At 40.0% G+C, this 24,344-nt stretch overlaps 2 protein-coding genes across 3 annotated transcripts in view; both read right to left on the bottom strand.

Moving 5' to 3' along the window:
- Window positions 1-3,119, bottom strand: part of TMEM198 (transmembrane protein 198) — a 28,174-nt gene extending 25,055 nt beyond the window's left edge. The window contains exon 1 of one of the 2 annotated variants that reach the window (XM_075829180.1): window positions 2,778-3,119. The gene's annotated coding sequence lies outside the window, so the exon portion shown is untranslated. The other variant, XM_075829181.1, reaches the window with a different exon arrangement.
- Window positions 3,120-15,585: 12,466 nt separating this feature from the next.
- LOC142656185 (peroxisomal N(1)-acetyl-spermine/spermidine oxidase-like) overlaps window positions 15,586-24,344 on the bottom strand; it is a 29,272-nt gene continuing 20,513 nt past the window's right edge. The window contains exon 5 of the mRNA XM_075831078.1: window positions 15,586-16,462. Within this exon, the coding sequence (XP_075687193.1) occupies window positions 16,325-16,462 (138 nt within the window). The 3' untranslated portion in view covers window positions 15,586-16,324. The remainder of the gene's footprint in view (window positions 16,463-24,344) is intronic.

Genomic DNA, 24,344 nt, shown 5'->3' with positions numbered 1-24,344 from the left:
CTACACGTCGTGGGATAATTCACTGTATTTTATAATTCTCTGTAAATATTTATATATCTGTTATTCTTTTATGTTTTTTTGTTGACAGCCTGGGATATGGGTGGAACAAACACATAATGTGTTCCGCTTTAACGAGTGGGACTCTCTTAATTCGGGTTTTCTCACTATTGGTTAAATTCAGCATCAGTATGCTGATAATATAATATAAATATGTTATTATAACATGGATTGTATTCTGTGCACTTAACTCATTTATGTTTATAATTTTCATCTCTTACTGGTTTGTTTTTACTGATGAACTTTCTTCTTTTTCATTACTGTATTTATTAACTCATCACAGCACTCTGGGTGCTCACTTGCCATCTTATACATTTTTTGCGATCCCGTCTTATTATATCGACTTTCACACTGATCTTATTATGACTATCTCTAGTGAGAACCTTCATGGATCGATATGTGCTTTTATATCTGCACTAAATTATTTACTGCAGTATATAACTTTGTAGCATTAGAATTCGGTTTTTAAACTTACTTTGTCTTCATCCTATGATGTTGTATACCGGCCCTGCCTGTCATACACGTCATCGCTGGCTCTGACCCTGTCTGCCGTTTGTGCCTCTCTGCGCGTGCGCGGTTTCCGGAGCCGCGCATGCGTAGTGGGGACTCGGCTGGCAGGTGTGCGAGTCTCGCGATTTTTCGGTCTGACAAGCACGGCCGCATTGATCTGATTTCATTGGCCAACCCGTACCAGCTGACTGGATTAAACAATATATTTAAGGTAGAAGGACTTGATCGAAGATAGTATACCCCTCTAAAAAAGCCATCTACGCGAAACGCGCGTCGGGGTCCCTCCGTACTCGGGAAGTCACTGAACCACAGGAACCATATGGGTTAGTAGCACTATAGGTTTTTACCTGATACCTTTTCTACTTACCTTTCCTCTTGTGGCTTTACTTGCTGGGAAGATACATCTTGCTTGATGTGGGCTTATGTAAACAATTTGTCGTCATTTTTTGAGTCCAGCATTTAATCATTTACCTACAATGCTACTATGAGTCTGGATGAATATATGACCCAATTTCACTTATATTTCACATTCTGGCGTCTTGCCTTTATTTGATATTCAATTACATTGAACTGACAATATGTTTGTTTGAGCCCTTGCTTGTTTGATTTAACGATCTCCTTCTTCCCGGAGCTGCATTTATAAGAGGTATTTCCTCTATGTTCGTTTTTGCCACTTGGGAGGTTTACAGGTCTTGGATTTTGTAGTCTAATTTTAAATTGTATGTAATCTGTACTGTCCTAATAAAGTTTATTTTTCTATGCCATTGGCAAATTTATCCTAATAGTCTATGACTCCTTTGTTCTCAGTGTTTTCTATGTATATTGCACTGTATCAGACACTGTGGATATATTATATCTTATATATACTAGTGATGCTACATGTATACAGCACTATTTTAGACACTCTGGACATATAATACGGTGTATATATGCTAGTGATGCTATACAGAACTGTATCAGACACTCTGTAGACACATTATATGGTACATAATCTAGGGATTTTACTAATATACAACACTATATTAGACACTCTGTGGATATATTATATGGTATATATTCTAGTGATGTTACATGTATAGAGCACTGTATCAGACACTGTGGATATATTTTATAATATATATTCTAGTGATTCTACATGTATACAGAACTGTATTAGACACTGTGGATACAATATATGATATATATATATATATATATATATATATATATATATATATATATATATATATATATATACACACACACTAGTGACCCCCACATGTATATAGCACTGTATGAGACACTCTGTGGATATATTATATGGTATATATTCTACTGTTGCTAAACTATACAGTACTACATCAGACACTCTGGATATATTATATGATATATATTCTACAAATGCTACATAAATATAAAGCACTATATCATACACTCTATGGATATATTATATGATATATTCCACTGATGCTACATGGATACAACAATGTATTAGACATTCTGTGGATACATTAAATGGTATATTCTAGTAATTTAACATGTATACAACAATGTATCACTCTGTGGATACATTATATGGTATATATTCAACTGATGCTACATGTATCAGACACTGTGTATATATTATATGGTATATAATCTAGTGATTCTACTTGTATACAGAACTGTATCATACACTCCATGGATAAATTATATGGTGTGTATATACTATTATACTATATAATAGTATATATAAATATATACTATTAATGCTACATGTATACTCTGTGGACACATCATGCTGTAATAAGATCTCAGCTCATGTCAGGGTATATTCCTGACTACACCTGTATACATGCATTATCACTGTTTACAGTTTCTCCCCTGTGGATCTTATTGTAGCCAAGTGTTGATACAATGTTGCAATGTAAGATGTGGATCAGACAGAGAAACACTGAGGCCTCTGCTGCTTCTTCCCATTCTGAGGACCACAACACACAACACAACACAACACAACAGACCTCACCCTCATCCTCTGCTGCTGTCAATGATCCCCAATGCACAGACATGGATTCAGCTCACTACACAGGAGGGGATTTTAACCTTTTGCCTCCCAGGCCCAGCTGGCACATCCTGGAATGGGCACTGCCAATGAGGTGGGCTGCAATGATTAGATTAGAAATACCAGGGGGCAGGTGGGAATGGTAGGGTGGGGTGAGTCACATCCGTGGGAGGCGTCCTGAGAGCCTTACCATGGTGGGAGCTGTCACTAGATCCGCGCAGCAGTCTCTTGCTGTCTCTTTCTTGATCTTGACTGTCTCTGTGCAGTCTCTTTTCATCCTATTGAATGTGATGCTGTCTCTGATGTGCAGCCAGGGGGTCTCTGAAGTCTGGCAGGATGGGATGCGCTGTCAATGGCTGTCACAGGTCTCCCTGCAGTCTCTGACACATTGTGTCTGTCTCCTTCTCATTGTAGTGGTGTGGATGTGACTGCTGCTCTCTTCTTCCATCACTCTCTTCCTCTCTTTGTCCCCATCTCTATTCTCTCCTTCCTTCTCCCTCTGCGGTTGGAGGGGCTTTGTGAACAGAGACCTCCCCCCTTCTCCCCTCCCTTTCCCCCCACCCTTCCCTCCCTGTGTCTGCTGTCTCTGCCTCTCACATCTCCTGCCTTCCCTTTTTGCACTTTCTTTAGTCTTTTAAGTCTATGCCCTCTTTTACCTCTTGGTATCCTGGCAGCTGATGCCCTCTCTTAGCTCATGCCCTCTCTTACCTATTGGTATTCTGGCAGTTGCTGCCCTCTCTTACCTCTTGGTATCCTGGCAGTTGCTGCCCTCTCTTAACTCTTGGTATCCTGGCAGCTGATGCCCCCTCTTAGCTCATGCCCTCTCTTACCTCTGGTTTTTCTGTTAGATCATGCTCTCTCTTACCTCTTGGTATCCTGGCAGCTGATGCCCTCTTTTACCTCTTGGTATCCTGGCAGATGATGCCCTCTCTTACCTCTTGGTATCCTGGCAGCTGATGCCCTCCCTTAGCTCATGGCCTCTCTTACCTCTGGTTATTCTGTTAGATTTTGCCCTCTCTCACTCCTGGGCATTCCATCTGGCGAACTGTTAAAGCTCCAGTCAATTCCTCGGTATATCACCTGGCTAACAGCTCATGCCCCTGCTTACCCCTGGGTATCCCAGCTAGTAGCCCATGCCTACTCTTACCACTGGGTATCCTACCAACTTATGCCCTTTCTCACTCCACGGTATTCCAGCTAAATGTTTATGCTTCTGCCATCCCCCAACAGTCCATGCCCCTTTTTACCCCTGGGTATCACAGCTAGCAGCTCATGCCCAGTCTTAGCTCTGGGTATCCTAGCAGCTCATGCCCTCTCCAGCTAGCAGTCATGCACATGCCCACTATTTCCCCTGTGTATCCCGCTATGCTCTTCTTGCCCCTTGCCAGCAGCCTGCTCTTTGAGCCCTTTGGATTCTAGCTAGCACGCCATGCCATGGGTACCCTAGCTAACAGCTCATGCTCCCTTAGATGCCCTGGGCATGCTAGCCTTTTATGCACTCTCATACCCATGCATTACTATACCCTTTGCTTAACCAGCTGGCTAGCAGGCCATGCCCTCTCTTGCCCCTGCATAGCCTAGCGGGCAGCCCATGCCCTGTCCTACCACCTGGTAACCCTCCTCCCAGGTGCCTGTCACCCCTCTCTTACCCCAGCACTGTCTCCTCTGCTTTGCCCCCTTTGTTTTCCTGTTAGTCTATTATCTCCATGCAGCTTCCACCCTCCTCCCCTCCTGATGCTGCTGGACAGCTCCTAGACTAGAAGCAGCAGGCGGGGCAAACCAACCGCTGACAGGAGGAGGGGAGTCATCACTGGGAAGAAAACACTCCGACTGTACCATTTCCTAGCACGCCGTGGCTCATGTGTCCCAGCTCTGTATCCAAAATAGCTGAGAAGAAAATGGTCTCTCTAGTGCCACCTATAGGCGACTACCTTGTAAATCAATGTCCGACCCTTTATAGAGCCTCGAATCATGACTCGGGTTAATAGCCAAACCAGAGACTCCCATCTGTAGAAAGCACTGACTTGGAGCTGCTGCTCCTCATCAGGAGCTGGGTTGGCTGAATGCTCTGTATGACACCTTATTTGTAATGGAAGAGGAGCTGCAGCAGCTGTGAGGGGCAGGATCCTGTGACCTCTTCTTTAGCCTCCACTAACATACAGCAGGCCAAGCTTATAGAAAACACTGAATTCCAGCAATCGCAGCCCACCCACAAGTGTATTTATAACATGGGCCGAGGGGCGGCAAGTGCTGGCTCCTAATTGGATAAATGCATCTGTATAATTATCAGATCCACCGCCAGACATTTACATTCTGACACTATTTTTATACCAGATCCAAACTATTGCTCATGGCGTAGCAGCCGGTGCTTATGGGCATGCAGATTGTGACACCAGGACAATGTGGTGTGCCATATATATATACATACTAGCCCCTCTCAATGAATTATAATATCATCAAAAAGTTAATTTATTTCAGTAATTTCAATTTAAAAAGTGTCTCTCGTATATTCTATAGATTCATTACACACAGAGGGATCTATTTCCAGCATTTTTTGCTTTTACTGTTGATGATTATGGGAACAGTTAATGAAAACCCAAAATTATGTGTCTCAGAAAATCTGAATATTATATAAGCCCAATTTCAAAATGATTTTTAATACCCTAATGTTGGCCTCCTGAGAAGTCCGTCCAGTATCTGCCCTCAATACTTGATCGGGGGGAACCAACTCTGCATGAATTACTGCATCAATGCGTTGTGGCATGGAGGCGATCAGCCTGTGGCACTGCTGAGGTGTTATCAATGTGGCGTGGCATGGGGCGATCAGCCTGTGGCACTGCTGAGGGGTTATCAATGCGGCGTGGCATGGGGGTGATCAGCCTGTGGTACTGCTGTAGTGTTATCAATGCGGCGGCGTGGCATGGAGGCGATCAGCCTGTGGTACTGCTGAGGTGTTATCAATGCGGCGGCGTGGCATGGGGGTGATCAGCCTGTGGTACTGCTGAGGTGTTATCAATGCGGCGGCGTGGCATGGGGCCGATCAGCCTGTGGCACTGCTGAGGTGTTATGGAAGCCCAGGTTGCTTTGATAGCGTCCTTCAGCTCGTCTGCATTGTTGGGTCTGGGGTCTCTCATCTTCCTCTTGACAATACCATAGAGATTCTCTATGGGGTTTAGGTCGGGCGAGTTTGATGGCCAATCAAGCGCAGTGATACTGTGGTTATTACACCAGGTATTGGTACTGTTGGCAGGGTGGGCAGGTGCCAAGTCCTGCTGGAAAATGAAATCATCGTCTCCATAAAGCTGTCAGCAGAGGGAAGCATGAAGTGCTGGGGAATGTCCTGCTAGACGATGCGCTGACTCTGGACCTGATATAACACAGTGGAGCAGCACTAATGCTCAGTGTCCAAAGTCCTGTTTTCAGATGAAAGTCAATTTTGCATTTCATTGGGAAATCTCGGTCCCGGAGTCTGGAGGAAAAGTGGAGAGGTGTCAGTCCAAGTGTCTTGCGGTCCAGTGTGAAGTTTCCGCAGTCAGTGATGGTTTGGGGGCCGTGTCATCTGCTGGTGTTGGTCACTGTGTTATATCAAGTCCAGAGTCAGCGCATCGTCTAGCAGGACATTCCCCAGTACTTCATGCTTCCCTCTGCGGACACTTTATGGAGACGATGATTTCATTTTCCAGCAGGACTTGGCACCTGCCCACACTGCCAACAGTACCAATACCTGGTGTAATAACCACAGTATCACTGTGCTTCATTGGCCAGCAAACTCGCCCGACCTAAACCCCATAGAGAATCTATAGGGTAATGTCAAGAGGAAGATGAGAGACACCAGACCCAACAATGCAGACGAGCTGAAGGCCGCTATCAAAGCAACGTGGGCTTCCATAACACCTCAGCAGTGCCACAGGCTGATCACCTCCATGCCACGCCACATTGATAACACCTCAGCAGTGCCACAGGCTGATCGCCTCCATGCCATGTGGCATTGATAACACCTCAGCAGTGCCACAGGCTGATCGCCTCCATGCCACGTCGCATTGATAACACCTCCGCAGTGCCACAGGCTGATCGCCCCCATGCCGTGCGGCATTGATAACACCTCAGCAGTGCCACAGGCTGATCACCTCCATGCCACGCCGCATTGATAATACCTCAGCAGTGCCACAGGCTGATCGCCTCCATGCCACGTGGCATTGATAACACCTCAGCAGTGCCACAGGCTGATCACCTCCATGCCACGCCACATTGATGACACCTCAGCAGTGCCACAGACTGATCACCTCCATGCCACGCCGCATTGATAACACCTCATCAGTGCCACAGGCTGATCGTCTCCATGCCACGCCACATTGATAACACCTCAGCAGTGCCACAGGCTGATCGCCGCCATGCGGCATTGATAACACCTCAGCAGTGCCACAGGCTGATCGCCTCCATGCCACGTCGCATTGATAACACCTCAGCAGTGCCACAGGCTGATCGCCTCCATGCCATGCGGCATTGATAACACCTCAGCAGTGCCACAGGCTGATCTCCCCTGTGCCACGCCGCATCCTCCTCCTCACCCACGAAATGTTATGGTGGAGGGATCGTCTCCATGTCTGCAGAATCTGTGACTGCTGCTGGTCACACTTTCTGGATATCACAGGTTGATAGACTTAAAAAAATCCACTGATCAGTTTACAATGAATCTATTGTCTCTATTCAAACACAGCAATGTAAACACTGGTGTTACCACCTTCCTAATAATATGCCGATAAGCCTTACATTCCATTAGGATAACCCATTACATGAAAGAGGGGCCTCCTAATCAGACCATCAGTAAACATGCAGAAGAGATTGGTGTCCCCCACCCCTCAGGTCTCTGGATATTCATTTGTTCTTACACATGAATATTAAAGGCCCACTCCAGGCAAAACGTATCTACTGTGTTATGTCTAGTGCAGGGGCTGAGGGGGCGGAGCATGACACAAAGATTCAAGCAACACCAAAGCGGTGTCATGCACCGTTCCCTCAGACTTATATCAAACATATCAAAGGTTATCAGTTTTGCCTGGTCTTAAAAGGAATCAGTTAGGACCGGTTCACATCAGCGTTGCCCTTCTGTTGAGGGGCTCCGTCTGAGGTTTTAGTCGGGTTAACCCCTCAACGGAAACCTTAGCTTCCGTTTGCATCACCATTGAGCTCAATGGTGACGGAAACGTTGCTAAAGGTTTCCGTTTATCACGGTTGTGTAAGGGTTCCGTTGTTTTTGACAGAATGAATAGCGCAGTTGACTATGGTATTGATTCCGTCAAAACGCCGTAGCCCTTACACAACGGTGATAAACGGAATCTATTTGCACCGGATCCGTCACCATTGAAATCAATGGTGATGCAAATGGAAACCCATGGTTTGACAGAATGATGCTGACAGAAACCTCCAACGGAACCCATGAACGGAACAACGACGCAGATGTGAACGAAGCCTTACACTTAAAAACATCATCATCATACAGATATTCTAGCCTAAAGGACAGCTGCCAGGTGAAACATTTGGAGAGTTTGTTACAATGTATCAGTGCACGTAATATTTACCTTTCACAGGATTGTGTGGACTGGAAACCCTCAGCTGTGAGAAATATTCTAAACAGGTTTATAGCCTCTGGGTGTAAACAAAAATGTTCTCAATTAACTAATAGCGAGAAGAGATCAATTAGGGATTGAAACAGAAAATACATTAGAAAGTTGCAGAACTTTTCTGTATACGATGATTAAAGGAGTATTCCCATCTCGGACATTTATGGCATATCCACAGGATATGGCATAAATGTCCAATAGATGCGGACCCCACCTGTGGGACCCTCATCTAGGGTATTGTAATCTGCAGTATGGTGTTTTACATAATACTGTAGGACACTTTACTACTTCTCCCCTGTGGCGGGGTGTAACAAGTAACCATAAAGCCACATAGTAAAACTTAAAAAGGGTTAAAAAGGGGACCCACTCATCCATGGCTACCGTCAACATCGCATTCACAACATGAAAAGTGTATGATAATTTTGAGCTTCACTCTATGTCATGTGTCATTTGCTGATGCACAAAGATAATGCACAAAATGATGTCACAATACAGGGATTAAAGCGCACAGTTATGTCACATCATACAGGTATTTCGCATAGTGATGTCACAGCGCATTATAAAAACAGTGATGTCACGGCACAGGTATAATGTGCACAGTTATAACGCAGTAGCAGAGAAATAACACACACAAATGTGACATCATTGCGATATCACGGCACAGAATGATGTCACCATGACAGGTATAATGCACATAATGACATCACAGTGCAGGATAATGCAAAGGATGACGCTGGAGCAGAAAGATAATGCACACAGCAGGGGTGCAACAATGTTAGGATTCCCCACTTCATCATCCATGGGCCCCCTTAGTTGTTGGGCCCCATAGCATCTGCTACCCTGGTAGGTACACCCACGTTACTCTGGGGCTCTTACATTCAAAAAGTGGCAAAAAAAAACTGGAATGTGTGTGTTATCCCACCAAGGTGCTGAAACTAGACATGAAAGAAACTTTCCAAAAGTTGCCCTTTTGTTGTGAACATATGACCCGATAGGGCGAAAAGTCGTAAAAGGTGGTGAAATTCCGCATCCTATTTGAGACCATTGTTCACATGGAGTTAGACAGAAAAGTGGGAAGTGCGAATTCAGTCATGTGATCACTTTATAAATAGGGTTCTTACCCTTTAAAGTTTTGAGGCATTTGGGCTGTAAGGTTTGAGAAAAAAGAAAATATAGGAGGGGGGGGGGTGTTCTCGGATGTGGAAGCAAGCAGAGATGTTATCACGACTGTGTTACTTCATTAACGTTTCACTAATCACTGTCGCCTTATCTTCATGAGCAGCTGTGAGTTTCCACCTTCGGAGCCCATTCACACGGGAGCGTTATCCTTATATGCGGTTATTTAAGGACTTTCCCAGAGAATAAAAATGTCCTCTGTAAATTTCAGTCCTTGCATCTTCTCTGGTGTAAAAAGGAGTTTTCTCATAAAGACAACCACTTTATAGAGGGCCCCCTCTATGTCATACTGGATAGCTGCTACGTAAGTGTGGATTTCCCTCTAGATCCGATCCCATCCCATCTACTACATGAACGACCATTCAATCGAGATGTATGGTAATGTATAGCGAGCCGAACCCCAGAGATAACAGCTGATCACTAGTGGTTCCAGGAGCCAGACCTGCAGTGATCAGCTGATGACTATGGTGGCCATTATTAGACAAGCTCTGGCCGTACAAGTACAATTTATATGGTTTTGTATGACCCTCTGTTAATCCAGAATATTGAAAAGGGATGTACCACAATCCACAGGATAGGTGATAATTGTCTAATTTCTGGGGACCCTACCACTGGGACCCCCACTGAGGCCGAGCATGGGCACTGCCGCACCAATCGAAGTCCACAAGAATGCTGGAAACAGCCGAGTACAGAACTCATATGTTTCCGTCGGTCCCATAGACATCAAACGGAGCAGCAGTCCCATGCTTGACCTCCACCCCATTCAGCCTCCTTCTCACTGCAGGGTGTCCAGTGAGGAAGAACGGGAGGTTCGGGACCTCCGTTCTCGTAATTGGTGGCAGACAATTATCATCTATTCGGTGGATAGGTGACAATTGTCGATTCTTCTTTATTACTCAGGTTCTGGATTAAAGGGATTTAACAGTAAAGGCCCTTTTACACAGGTCAATTATTGGGCAATCGAGTGTAAATCGGCTGATTGTATAGTTTTAGCTGCCTAAAGTATTATCGATGTCGCCAGCACTTCTCCATGTGTAAACAGAGAGATGTACTGACGGCATGATAGAAATGTATACGGACGAGCGAGCGTAGTAACGAGCGCTCGCCCCCATCAATAACTCCTTGTGAAAGGAGCAAACGAGCGCCGATCAACGAGCTGTCTCATCGATTGGCGCTCTTTACACAGCCCACATCGAGCTATGTAAGAGGACATGAGTGTAATATTGGCACATTTTTCAACCGTATTACATCTACAAATCCAGTCTTGGCCACGTGTCTACAGACCTGAACCAACAGCATCCTAGTTCCCTGGGATGCCATTAGTTGGGGGCATTAGACCCGCAATCAGGCCTGGACTTGATACCGCAATATAGACGCTAAAATGCCTCCATGAATAAACATGGTTTGAGAGTAAACATGGCCTTGTTGCTAATAGCAACCAATCACAGATGAGCTTTCATTTTGTAAAGTGCACTGTAACAATGAAAGCTGAACTCTCATTGGTTGTCATGGGCAACACAGCTTTAAGGCCCAGTGTTCTGTATCTGTAGGGCCCTTTAAGGCTTCCTGCTTTTAAACAAAGGATGAAATCCCGACGGAGATATTACATAACACATAATTGATGGTTTAGATGCCCATTTCTTGCCTATCATAATGGACAATCCTGACACTTATGCTTGCGCGGTTTGCGAGTGCAGCCGTGCGTGAAAGATCAGCAAACAAAGAGTTTTGCTTCACCAACCCCTCTGCTCATCTTTAATACTGAAAACCTTAAAAAAAAACTAGGTTAACCCTTCACATCCAGAGGCCATTCATCCCCTTTCTCAGTGTAATACGGACACAATTTAGTGCCCATATTTGGCAAGAGCCGGAAACCCCTGCGGTTCTACTGACCCAAAGTCAAACCACAGAGGGTCCGAGTATTAGGCTAGTTTCATGCACACATAGTCCATAGTATAGCAGGAGCCGTATATTTATTGCCAAGAAAGGGAACGAGTCCCGTGACAATGGGGAATCAAAAGTTTAAAGCGTACGTCAGGGGGATCCTGTAAAAAAAAAAGTAACTTATTTTTAGATGGCGGTATACATGTCCCCATTGAAATGCATTATCACTATATTTGGGATCACTCAACAAATTTTCTTCAACGGACGTCCAGTTTATAAAACCAGATTAAAAACAAACACCCAGATAAACTGTGAGCTGCCATTGTTTTATCACCATGTGTGGTAATTTTGTGTCAGACAGTTTTGCTACTGACCTCTTGCTCCTACTGGTCCAGGACATAGCTAAGTTGCAGCAGCCATTTTTAACAGCTACAGTGTCAATATGTTGTCACAGAGTCACCCTGGCTTCAGAGAGAGATGCATAGCCCCTGCTCTCTCTTCCCCTTCCATTACTCTGTAGCTCCTCCTGTTGGGTTTTACATTGAATGCAAAGCATTGCCTGATATTCACATTCACAGTCGAATCGTAGCCAAAATCTGCATAAAACCAGCCTTGTTGTATGTATATAGATGTAAAGCTATATAATGTGGTTATGGATTATCATTAGAAAATCTATCAATCTCTTGAACATGATCCCTCACATACAATTATCACATCATGATTTACTTTGATTGTAAGCAATAAAAAGATTGATCTCTCAGTCTTGGCACCAGCACGCAGTGATACAAAGTATTCATTTGAATGATCATAAGTTATATGTCAGCAGTTCTTAAATATACTTTGAATTACAAAATCTCCCATTCTCCCAATATATAGCGAATGTATTTTTGTGCAAAATAAACTGATAATCACCTCCTGTATACTCACAGGTCTTTAATTATGTCTAAAAGAGAAATTCCAGTGAGGCAAGATCATTTCCCTATTTGTTCAAATCCATATTCTTGTCAACAGATGTCAGTATTATACTAGGTATATCCTTGTACATAGAGGGCAGTATTATAGTAGTTATATTCTTGTATATAGGAGCAGTATTATAGTAGTTATATTCTTGTATATAGGAGCAGTATTATAGTAGTTATATTCTTGTACATAGGGGGCAGTATTATAGTAGGTATATCCTTGTACATAGAGGGCAGTATTATAGTAGATATATTCTTGTATATAGGGAGCAGTATTATAGTAGTTATATTCTTGTATATAGGGGGCAGTATTATAGTAGTTATATTCTTGTATATAGGGGGCAGTATTATAGTAGTTATATTCTTGTATATAGGGAGCAGTATTATAGTAGTTATATTCTTGTATATAGGGGCAGTATTATAGTAGTTATATTCTTGTATATAGGGGGCAGTATTATAGTAGTTATATTCTTGTATATAGGAGCAGTATTATAGTAGTTATATTCTTGTATATAGGGACAGTATTATAGTAGTTATATTCTTGTATATAGGGGCAGTATTATAGTAGTTATATTCTTGTATATAGGGAGCAGTATTACAGTAGTTATATTCTTGTATATAGGGGGCAGTATTATAGTAGTTATATTCTTGTATATAGGAGCAGTATTATAGTAGTTATATTCCTGTATATAGCAGCAGTATTATAGTAGTTATATTCCTGTATATAGCAGCAGTATTATAGTAGTTATATTCTTGTATATAGGGGGGCAGTATTATAGTAGTTATATTCTTGTATATAGGGGCAGTATTATAGTAGTTATATTCTTGTATATAGAGGGCAGTATTATAGTAGTTATATTCTTGTATATAGGGGCAATATTATAGTAGTTATATTCTTGTACATAGGAGACGTATTATAGTAGTTATATTCTTGTATATAAGGAGCAGTATTATAGTAGTTATATTCTTGTACATAGGGGGCAGTATTATAGTAGGTATATCCTTGTACATAGAGGGCAGTATTATAGTAGATATATTCTTGTATATAGGGAGCAGTATTATAGTAGTTATATTCTTGTATATAGGGGGCAGTATTATAGTAGTTATATTCTTGTATATAGGGGGCAGTATTATAGTAGTTATATTCTTGTATATAGGGAGCAGTATTATAGTAGTTATATTCTTGTATATAGGGGCAGTATTATAGTAGTTATATTCTTGTATATAGGGGGCAGTATTATAGTAGTTATATTCTTGTATATAGGAGCAGTATTATAGTAGTTATATTCTTGTATATAGGGACAGTATTATAGTAGTTATATTCTTGTATATAGGGGCAGTATTATAGTAGTTATATTCTTGTATATAGGGAGCAGTATTAGGGCATGACCACACATGGCGGAATTCCTCCGCAACTGTCCGCATCAATGCCGCACCTAATCCGGGTTGCGGATTACGGCTGCGGATCTGCACAAAATGTGCAGAAAATTGATGCGGACTGGCCGCTGCGGACTGCAGGAAAAGTGCTTCCCTTCTCCCTATCAGTGCAGGATAGAGAGAAGGGACAGCACTTTCCCTAGTGAAAGTAAAAGAAATTCATACTTACCGCCCGTTGTCTTGATGACGCGTCCCTCCTTCGGCATCCAGCCCGACCTCCCTGGATGACGCGCCAGTCCATGTGACCGCTGCAGCCTGTGCTTGGCCTGTGATTGGCTGCAGCCGTCACTTCCACTGAAACGTCATCCTGGGAGGCCGGACTGGAGACAGAAACAGGGAGTTCTCGGTAAGTATGAACTTATATGTTTTTTTACAGATACATGTATATTGGGATCGGTAGTCACTGTCCCGGGTGCAGAAACAGTTACTGCCGATCGCTTAACTCTTTCAGCACCCTGGACAGTGACTATTTACTGACGTCTCCTAGCAACGCTCCCGTCATTACGGGAGCCCCATTGACTTCCTCAGTCTGGCTGTAGACCTAGAAATACATAGGTCCAGCCAGAATGAAGAAATGTCATGTTAAAAAACCAATACGCTCCGCACCACACATAACATGTGCATGACAGCTGCGGACTTCATTGCGGAACTTAGAATCTCCATTGAAGTCAATGGAGAAATTCCGCCATGAGTCCGCAACCAGTCCGCCACTGCTCCGCAACAGACAGAGCATGCTGCGGACACCACATTCCGCTCCGCAGCCTATGCTCCGCAGCGGAATTGTACGCATCGTGTAAACGAACACTGCGAAATTAAAGTGAAAGTCAATGGAGAAACGGCTCCGCTGCGGATTAACGCTGCGGAGTGTCCGCAGCGGAATTTAAGTGAAAATCCGCCATGTGTGAACCCGCCCTTACAGTAGTTATATTCTTGTATATAGGGGGCAGTATTATAGTAGTTATATTCTTGTATATAGGAGCAGTATTATAGTAGTTATATTCCTGTATATAGCAGCAGTATTATAGTAGTTATATTCCTGTATATAGCAGCAGTATTATAGTAGTTATATTCTTGTATATAGGGGGGCAGTATTATAGTAGTTATATTCTTGTATATAGGGGCAGTATTATAGTAGTTATATTCTTGTATATAGAGGGCAGTATTATAGTAGTTATATTCTTGTATATAGGGGCAATATTATAGTAGTTATATTCTTGTACATAGGAGACGTATTATAGTAGTTATATTCTTGTATATAAGGAGCAGTATTATAGTAGTTATATTCTTGTATATAGGGGCAGTGTTATAGTAGTTATATTCTTGTACATAGGGGGCAGTATTATAGTAGTTATATTCCTGTATATATGGGCAGTATTATAGTAGTTATATTCTTGTACATAGGGGGCAGTATTATAGTAGTTATATTCTTGTATATAGTGGTCAGTATTATAGTAGTTATATTCTTGTATATAGGGACAGTATTATAGTAGTTATATTCTTGTATATAGGGGGCAGTATTATAGTAGTTATATTCTTGTACATAGGGGGCAGTATTATAGTAGTTATATTCTTGTACATAGGGGGCAGTATTATAGTAGTTATATTCTTGTACATAGGGGGCAGTATTATAGTAGTTATATTGTGGTCTACAGGGAGAAGTGTTATAGCAGTTGGAAATCTGCACTATTGGTCAGAACACTTATTATTCATACCTACGCATTTCTGATGGGACCCACAGTTTTTTCAGGTCACATTTCTCTCCTACTATTACATTGTAAACTTAGTTGGCACATACATAAAACATTTTTTTAAATAAAAACAGGGATATATCAAGACTAAATTTATAATATAAAAATTGCAGCACACATATACAACACAAACTCATTATTTAATCATTTTCACACAAAAAATGTACATTGTAATTAAAATTATGTGACGTTAATGTATTTTAGTCATAAGAATGACGGATATTCATTCAATGAGAATTAGTGCAATTGTAGATGAATAACCTGGATTCATGTTAATCTATGTGACCTCCTTGGTTTGGTTATAATCTAAAATCAAGCAGAACTTGCCCTTTTTTTTTAGTAAGTCTGCTATATACTTCAATAGACCATGATCTGCTCCTTTTGAACAGAGCACTGCCGGCCCTGGTACGGGTTGCTGTGTAATTTTCAAAATTCTGCTTCCTCCTCTAGGTGGCGCTCTTCATATTATATACGGTTCCCAATCACCTGAATTGGGATCATATATATAGTCACTACTTTAAAGACTTGGTTATTGTAAGGCACCATTTAGACAACTGGCTCCAACCTGTGTCTCTCCAGCTATTGCAAAACAACAACAACTCCCAGCATGCACTGTCAGCCTGCAGCTGCCAGGGCTGCGGGCTTGCTGTCAATTGTTGACGAATGGAGACCACTGATTTAGGAAAGGTGTTATTAACAGGAACATCTGATAATGTATTACTGTGGAGAATCAGAGGTCTGAGGTCACTGGCGACACATATAGCTACACACTTTTTGCATGTTACTGCAGCACCCCATATAGATTTCTTTCATACATAGTGGTGCCCATACGTCCCCAACTTTTCCATATATAGCTACAGACACATCGGTGCGGAAATTGGTTATATTGCAAACGAGATACTGGTGGAAGTACTAGAGGCGAGGGTTCGCTTTGCACTCGTACAGTTTTATGAGCCTTTCTGCCTCCCGTACTCCGGTCATATAGGCACCATGTGTAGTCGTGTAAAAGTTGGGGTGCGTAGCTTCTCCCGCAAAAAGAACCTGCAAAGGCTGCATTCAGGAAAAATACTCATCAGTATGAATGATCATCATTGTTGAAAATTACCTGAGAATCTAACGGCCTTAAAGAGAACCTTTCACATGCCGATACATGTGCAGCGTGTTAAGGGGTCGGGGGGGGGGGGAGGGCTGCACAAACCCTGGGGCACTTAACATTTTTTTTCTACCTCCCTCCGTTATTTAGATATCGGTGCCGTTATATTTGGCGCCCGATATATCCGCTGAACAATCAATGGGGAATGTACTGGCAAGGGGGCGTGTCTCTGCTACAGACAGTGTAAGAGCTGGAGAGAGGAGCGCGCTCTCATCTCTTGTGAGAGATCAGTCTTGTACTTTGTCTGCCGAACTGGCAAGGGGGCGTGTCACTGTCTGTAGCAGAGACACGCCCCCTTGCCAGTTCGGTTGAAAAGACTGATATTCAAAGCTGAAGAGAGAGAGCGTGCACTTTCTCTGCTCGCTCTTGCTGTGGCACTGCCCATATCTGATTGGACAGTGTCACAGCCATAGTAACACGCCCCGTTGACTGTTCAGGGGGTATATCGGGCGCCATATATAACGGCACCGATATCTAAATAACGGAGGGTAGGAAAAAAATTTAAAGTGCCCCAGGGTTTGTTCAGCCCTCCCCATTACATGCTGCACATCTATGGAGAGGTGAAAGGTGCTCTTTAAAGGGAGTTTTATGTCTATAAGGGCATTATTATTGTTTATTATAGTAGTTATATTCTTGTCCATAGGGGGCAGTATTATTGTAGTTATATTTTTGTATATAGGGGGCAGTATTATAGTAGTTATATTCTTGTATATAGGGCGCAGTATTATAGTAGTTATATTCTTGTATATAGAAGGCAGTATTATAGTAGTTATATTCTTGTATATAGGGGCAGTATTATAGTAGTTATATTCTTGTATATAGAGGCAGTATTATAGTAGTTATATTCTTGTATATAGGGGGCAGTATTATAGTAGATATATTCTTGTATATAGGGGGCAGTATTATAGTAGTTATATTCTTGTGTATAGGGGCAGAATTATAGTGGTTATATTCTTGTATATAGGGGGCAGTATTATAGTAGTTATATTCTTGTATATAGGAGCAGTATTATAGTAGTTATATTCTTGTACATAGGGGGCAGTATTATAGTAGTTATATTCTTGTATATAGGGGGCAGTATTATAGTAGTTATATTCTTGTATATAGGGCAGTATTATAGTAGTTATATTCTTGTATATAGGAGCAGTATTAGGCCTCATTCACACGGCAGGGTTTCCCGGCCGGGTGCCGGCCGTTCATAAATCGGCCGGCACCCGGCTGCATTAGGAATAATAGACCCCTAATGGGGCTATTCACACGACCGATTTTTTGACGGCCGGGAAAACCGGCCGTCAAAAAATAGGGCATGCTCTATCTTCGCCCGGGTACCCGGCCGCCCGGCTCCCATAGAAGTCTATGGGGCCGGGTAATACACGGCCATCACCGGGATGTGTCCCGAGTGATGGCCGGGTTTTCCGGTGCTTGCGCTCTATCTCCTCCTCCTCACAGCGCAGAGTGCATGTGAGGAGGAGGAGTTGATGCCATTCTGACGAATGGCATCGCTGTACACTGTGTGGCAGGGCCGGGGTGTACAGCAGGTGGAAGGGAGCGCTGCGCTGGCTCCCGTCCCCTGCTTGTTTTCCTGGCCCAGCGACACCTTCGATGGCGCCGCTAGTAGCAGCAGCTGCTGCTGCTGCGGCTGCTACTACTGCAGCGACGCCACTATAGCAGAGCAAGGGAGGTATCTCCCTGCTCTGCTATGTGCTAGCCGCACTTTAGCTCCTTGAAGGAGCGGAATCCCCGTGTTTTCGGGGATTCCGCTCCTGGACAGAGTGCTTGATGTCTCTGTCCATATCTGGGCAGTGACATCAGGGGAAACTCCTGAAGCGGAATCCCCGAACACATGGGGATACCCCTTCAGGAGTTGCCGCTGATGTCACTGTCCAGATCTGCCCGGCCCGGCAAGGATGCAAAACTTTATGCAAACCGGCCGGGCAGAATGGCCGATTTTACCGGCCGGCACTCGGGCTCGGGCGCGACCCGTTCGTGTGAATCCCGCCTTATAGTAGTTATTTTCTTGTATATAGGGGCAGTATTATAGTAGCTATATTCTTGTATATAGGAGCAGTATTATAGTAGTTATATTCTTGTATATAGGAGCAGTATTATAGTAGTTATATTTTTGTATGGGGGGCAGTATTATAGTAGTTATATTCTTGTATATAGGAGCAGTATTATAGTAGTTATATTCTTGTACATAGGAGCAGTATTATAGTAGTTATATTCTTGTATATAGGGGCAGTATTATAGTAGTTATATTCTTGTATATAGGGGGTAGTATTATAGTAGTTATATTCTTGTACATAGGAGCAGTATTATAGTAGTTATATTCTTGTACATAGGAGCAGTATTATAGTAGTTATATTCTTGTATATAGGGGCAGTATTATAGTAGTTATATGCTTGTATATAGGGGCCGTATTATAGTAGTTATATTCTTGTATATAGGGGCAGTATTATAGTACTTATATTCTTGTATATAGGGGGCAGTATTATAGTAGTTATATTCTTGTATATAGGAGACAGTATTATAGTAGTTATATTCTTGTATATAGGGGGCATTATTATAGTAGTTATATGCTTGTATATAGGGGCAGTATTATAGTAGTTATATTCTTGTCTATAGGGGCAGTATTATAGTAGTTATATTCTTGTATATAGGGGGCAGTATTATAGTAGTTATATTTTTGTATATACGAGACAGTATTATAGTAGTTATATTCTTGTATATAGGGGCAGTATTATAGTAGTTATATTCTTGTATATAGGGGGCAGTATTATAGTAGTTATATTCTTGTATATAGGGGGCAGTATTATAGTAGTTATATTCTTGTATATAGGAGCAGTATTATAGTAGTTATATTCTTGTATATAGGAGCAGTATTATAGTAGTTATATTCTTGTATATAGGGGTAGTATTATAGTAGTTATATTCTTGTATATAGGGGCAGTATTATAGTAGTTATATTCTTGTATATAGGGGCAGTATTATAGTAGTTATATTCTTGTATATAGGGGGCAGTATTATAGTAGTTATATTCTTATATATATAGGGGGCAGTATTATAGTAGTTATATTCCTGTATATAGGAGCAGTATTATAGTAGTTATATTCTTGTACATAGGGGGCAGTATTATAGTAGTTATATTCTTGTATATAGGTGCAGTATTATAGTAGTTATATTCTTGTATATAGGGGGCAGTATTATAGTAGTTATATTCTTGTATAAAGGGGGCAGTATTATAGTAGTTATATTCTTGTATATAGGTGCAGTATTATAGTAGTTATATTCTTGTATATAGGGGGCAGTATTATAGTAGTTATATTCTTGTATATAGGGGGCAGTATTATAGTAGTTATATTCTTGTATATAGGAGACAGTATTATAGTAGTTATATTCTTGTATATAGGGGCAGTATTATAGTAGTTATATTCTTGTATATAGGAGGCAGTATTATAGTAGTTATATTCTTGTATATAGGGGCAGTATTATAGTAGTTATATTCTTGTATATAGGAGCAGTATTATAGTAGTTATATTCTTGTATATAGGAGCAGTATTATAGTAGTTATATTCTTGTATATAGGGGCATTATTATAGTAGTTATATTCTTGTATATAGGGGGCAGTATTATAGTAGTTATGTTCTTGTACATAGGGGCAGTATTATAGTAGTTATATTCTTGTACATAGGGGGCAGTATTATAGTAGTTATATTCTTGTATATAGGTGCAGTATTATAGTAGTTATATTCTTGTATATAGGGGGCAGTATTATAGTAGTTATATTCTTGTATATAGGGGGCAGTATTATAGTAGTTATATTCTTGTATATAGGAGACAGTATTATAGTAGTTATATTCTTGTATATAGGGGCAGTATTATAGTAGTTATATTCTTGTATATAGGGGGCAGTATTATAGTAGTTATATTCTTGTATATAGGGGGCAGTATTATAGTAGTTATATTCTTGTATATAGGTGCAGTATTATAGTAGTTATATTCTTGTATATAGGGGGCAGTATTATAGTAGTTATATTCTTGTATATAGGGGGCAGTATTATAGTAGTTATATTCTTGTATATAGGAGACAGTATTATAGTAGTTATATTCTTGTATATAGGGGCAGTATTATAGTAGTTATATTCTTGTATATAGGGGGCAGTATTATAGTAGTTATATTCTTGTATATAGGGGCAGTATTATAGTAGTTATATTCTTGTATATAGGAGCAGTATTATAGTAGTTATATTCTTGTATATAGGAGCAGTATTATAGTAGTTATATTCTTGTATATAGGGGCATTATTATAGTAGTTATATTCTTGTATATAGGGGGCAGTATTATAGTAGTTATGTTCTTGTACATAGGGGCAGTATTATAGTAGTTATATTCTTGTATATAGGGGCAGTATTATAGTAGTTATATTCTTGTATATGGGAGCAGTATTATAGTAGTTATATTCTTGTATATAGGGGTAGTATTATAGTAGTTATATTCTTGTATATAGGGGCAGTATTATAGTAGTTATATTCTTGTATATAGGGGCAGTATTATAGTAGTTATATTCTTGTATATAGGGGGCAGTATTATAGTAGTTATATTCCTGTATATAGGAGCAGTATTATAGTAGTTATATTCTTGTACATAGGGGGCAGTATTATAGTAGTTATATTCTTGTATATAGGTGCAGTATTATAGTAGTTATATTCTTGTATATAGGGGGCAGTATTATAGTAGTTATATTCTTGTATATAGGGGGCAGTATTATAGTAGTTATATTCCTGTATATAGGAGCAGTATTATAGTAGTTATATTCTTGTACATAGGAGCAGTATTATAGTAGTTATATTCTTGTACATAGGGGCAGTATTATAGTAGTTATATTCTTGTACATAGGAGCAGTATTATAGTAGTTATATTCTTGTACATAGGGGCAGTATTATAATAGTTATATTCTTGTATATAGGAGCAGTATTATAGTAGTTATATTCTTGTATATAGGAGCAGTATTATAGTAGTTATATTCTTGTATATAGGGGCAGTATTATAGTAGTTATATGCTTGTATATAGGGGCAGTATTATAGTAGTTATATTCTTGTATATAGGGGCAGTATTATAGTACTTATATTCTTGTATATAGGGGGCAGTATTATAGTAGTTATATTCTTGTATATAGGGGGCAGTATTATAGTAGTTATATGCTTGTATATAGGGGCAGTATTATAGTAGTTATATTCTTGTCTATAGGGGCAGTATTATAGTAGTTATATTCTTGTATATAGGGGGCAGTATTATAGTAGTTATATTTTTGTATATAGGAGACAGTATTATAGTAGTTATATTCTTGTATATAGGGGCAGTATTATAGTAGTTATATTCTTGTATATAAGGGGCAGTATTATAGTAGTTATATTCTTGTATATAGGGGGCAGTATTATAGTAGTTATATTCTTGTATATAGGAGCAGTATTATCGTAGTTATATTCTTGTATATAGGAGCAGTATTATAGTAGTTATATTCTTGTATATAGGGGTAGTATTATAGTAGTTATATTCTTGTATATAGGGGCAGTATTATAGTAGTTATATTCTTGTATATAGGGGCAGTATTATAGTAGTTATATTCTTGTATATAGGGGGCAGTATTATAGTAGTTATATTCTTATATATATAGGGGGCAGTATTATAGTAGTTATATTCCTGTATATAGGAGCAGTATTATAGTAGTTATATTCTTGTACATAGGGGGCAGTATTATAGTAGTTATATTCTTGTATATAGGTGCAGTATTATAGTAGTTATATTCTTGTATATAGGGGGCAGTATTATAGTAGTTATATTCTTGTATATAGGGGGCAGTATTATAGTAGTTATATTCTTGTATATAGGAGACAGTATTATAGTAGTTATATTCTTGTATATAGGGGCAGTATTATAGTAGTTATATTCTTGTATATAGGGGGCAGTATTATAGTAGTTATATTCTTGTATATAGATGCAGTATTATAGTAGTTATATTCTTGTATATAGGGGGCAGTATTATAGTAGTTATATTCTTGTATATAGGGGGCAGTATTATAGTAGTTATATTCTTGTATATAGGAGACAGTATTATAGTAGTTATATTCTTGTATATAGGGGCAGTATTATAGTAGTTATATTCTTGTATATAGGGGGCAGTATTATAGTAGTTATATTCTTGTATATAGGGGCAGTATTATAGTAGTTATATTCTTGTATATAGGAGCAGTATTATAGTAGTTATATTCTTGTATATAGGAGCAGTATTATAGTAGTTATATTCTTGTATATAGGGGGCAGTATTATAGTAGTTATATTCTTGTATATAGGGGCAGTATTATAGTAGTTATATTCTTGTATATAGGGGCATTATTATAGTAGTTATATTCTTGTATATAGGGGGCAGTATTATAGTAGTTATAGTTACATAGTTACATAGTACGGCTGAAAAATGACACATGTCCATCAAGTTCAACCAAGGGAAGGGAAAAGGGAAGGAAAAATTTCTACACATAGGAGCTAATATTTTTTTGTTCTAGGAAATTATCTAACCCTTTTTTAAAGCCATCTACTGTCCCTGCTGTGACGGCTCCTGCGGTGTCTCCTGTCCCTGCTGTGACGGCTCCTGCGGTAGGCTATTCCATAAATTCACCATTCTTACTGTAAAGAAGCCTTGTCGCCTCTGCAGCTTGAACCTTTTTTTCTCCAGACGGAGGGAGTGCCCCCTTGTTTTTTGAGCGGGTTTTACAAGGAACAGGATATCACCATATTTTTTGTATGTGCCATTAATATATTTATATAAGTTAATCATGTCCCCCCTTAGTCGTCTTTTTTCAAGGCTAAATAGGTTTAATTCTTTCAATCTTTCCTCATAACTTAAATTCTCCATGCCCCTTATTAGCTTCGTTGTATATAGGAGCAGTATTATAGTAGTTATATTCTTGTATATAGGGGGCAGTATTATAGTAGTTATATTCTTGTATATAGGGGCAGTATTATAGTAGTTATATTCTTGTATATAGGGGGAAGTATTATAGTAGTTATATTCTTGTATATAGGGGGCAGTATTATAGTAGTTATATTCTTGTACATAGGGGCAGTATTATAGTAGTTATATTCTTGTATATAGGGGCAGTATTATAGTAGTTATATTCTTGTATATAGGAGCAGTATTATAGTAGTTATATTCTTGTATATAGAGGCAGTATTATAGTAGTTATATTCTTGTATATAGGAGCAGTATTATAGTAGTTATATTCTTGTATATAGGGGCAGTATTATAGTAGTTATATTCTTGTATATAGGGGGCAGTATTATAGTAGTTATATTCTTGTATATAGGGGGCAGTATTATAGTAGTTATATTCTTGTACATAGGGGCAGTATTATAGTAGTTATATTCTTGTATATAGGGGCAGTATTATAGTAGTTATATTCTTGTATATAGGAGCAGTATTATAGTAGTTATATTCTTGTATATAGGAGCAGTATTATAGTAGTTATATTCTTGTACATAGGAGCAGTATTATAGTAGTTATATTCTTGTATATAGGAGCAGTATTATAGTGTTATATTCTTGTATATAGGGGCAGTATTATAGTAGTTATATTCTTGTATATAGGGGGCAGTATTATAGTAGTTATATTCTTGTCTATAGGGAGCAGTATTATAGTAGTTATATTCTTGTATATAGGGGCAGTATTATAGTAGTTATATTCTTGTATATACGGCAGTATTAGGGTATGTTCACACGGCGGG

Source organism: Rhinoderma darwinii, chromosome 6 (assembly GCF_050947455.1).
Source record: "Rhinoderma darwinii isolate aRhiDar2 chromosome 6, aRhiDar2.hap1, whole genome shotgun sequence".
NCBI classification, from domain to species: domain Eukaryota; kingdom Metazoa; phylum Chordata; class Amphibia; order Anura; family Rhinodermatidae; genus Rhinoderma; species Rhinoderma darwinii.
The sequence above is the reverse complement of the archived record's forward strand: the minus strand, read 5'-3'. Positions and strand labels throughout refer to the sequence as shown.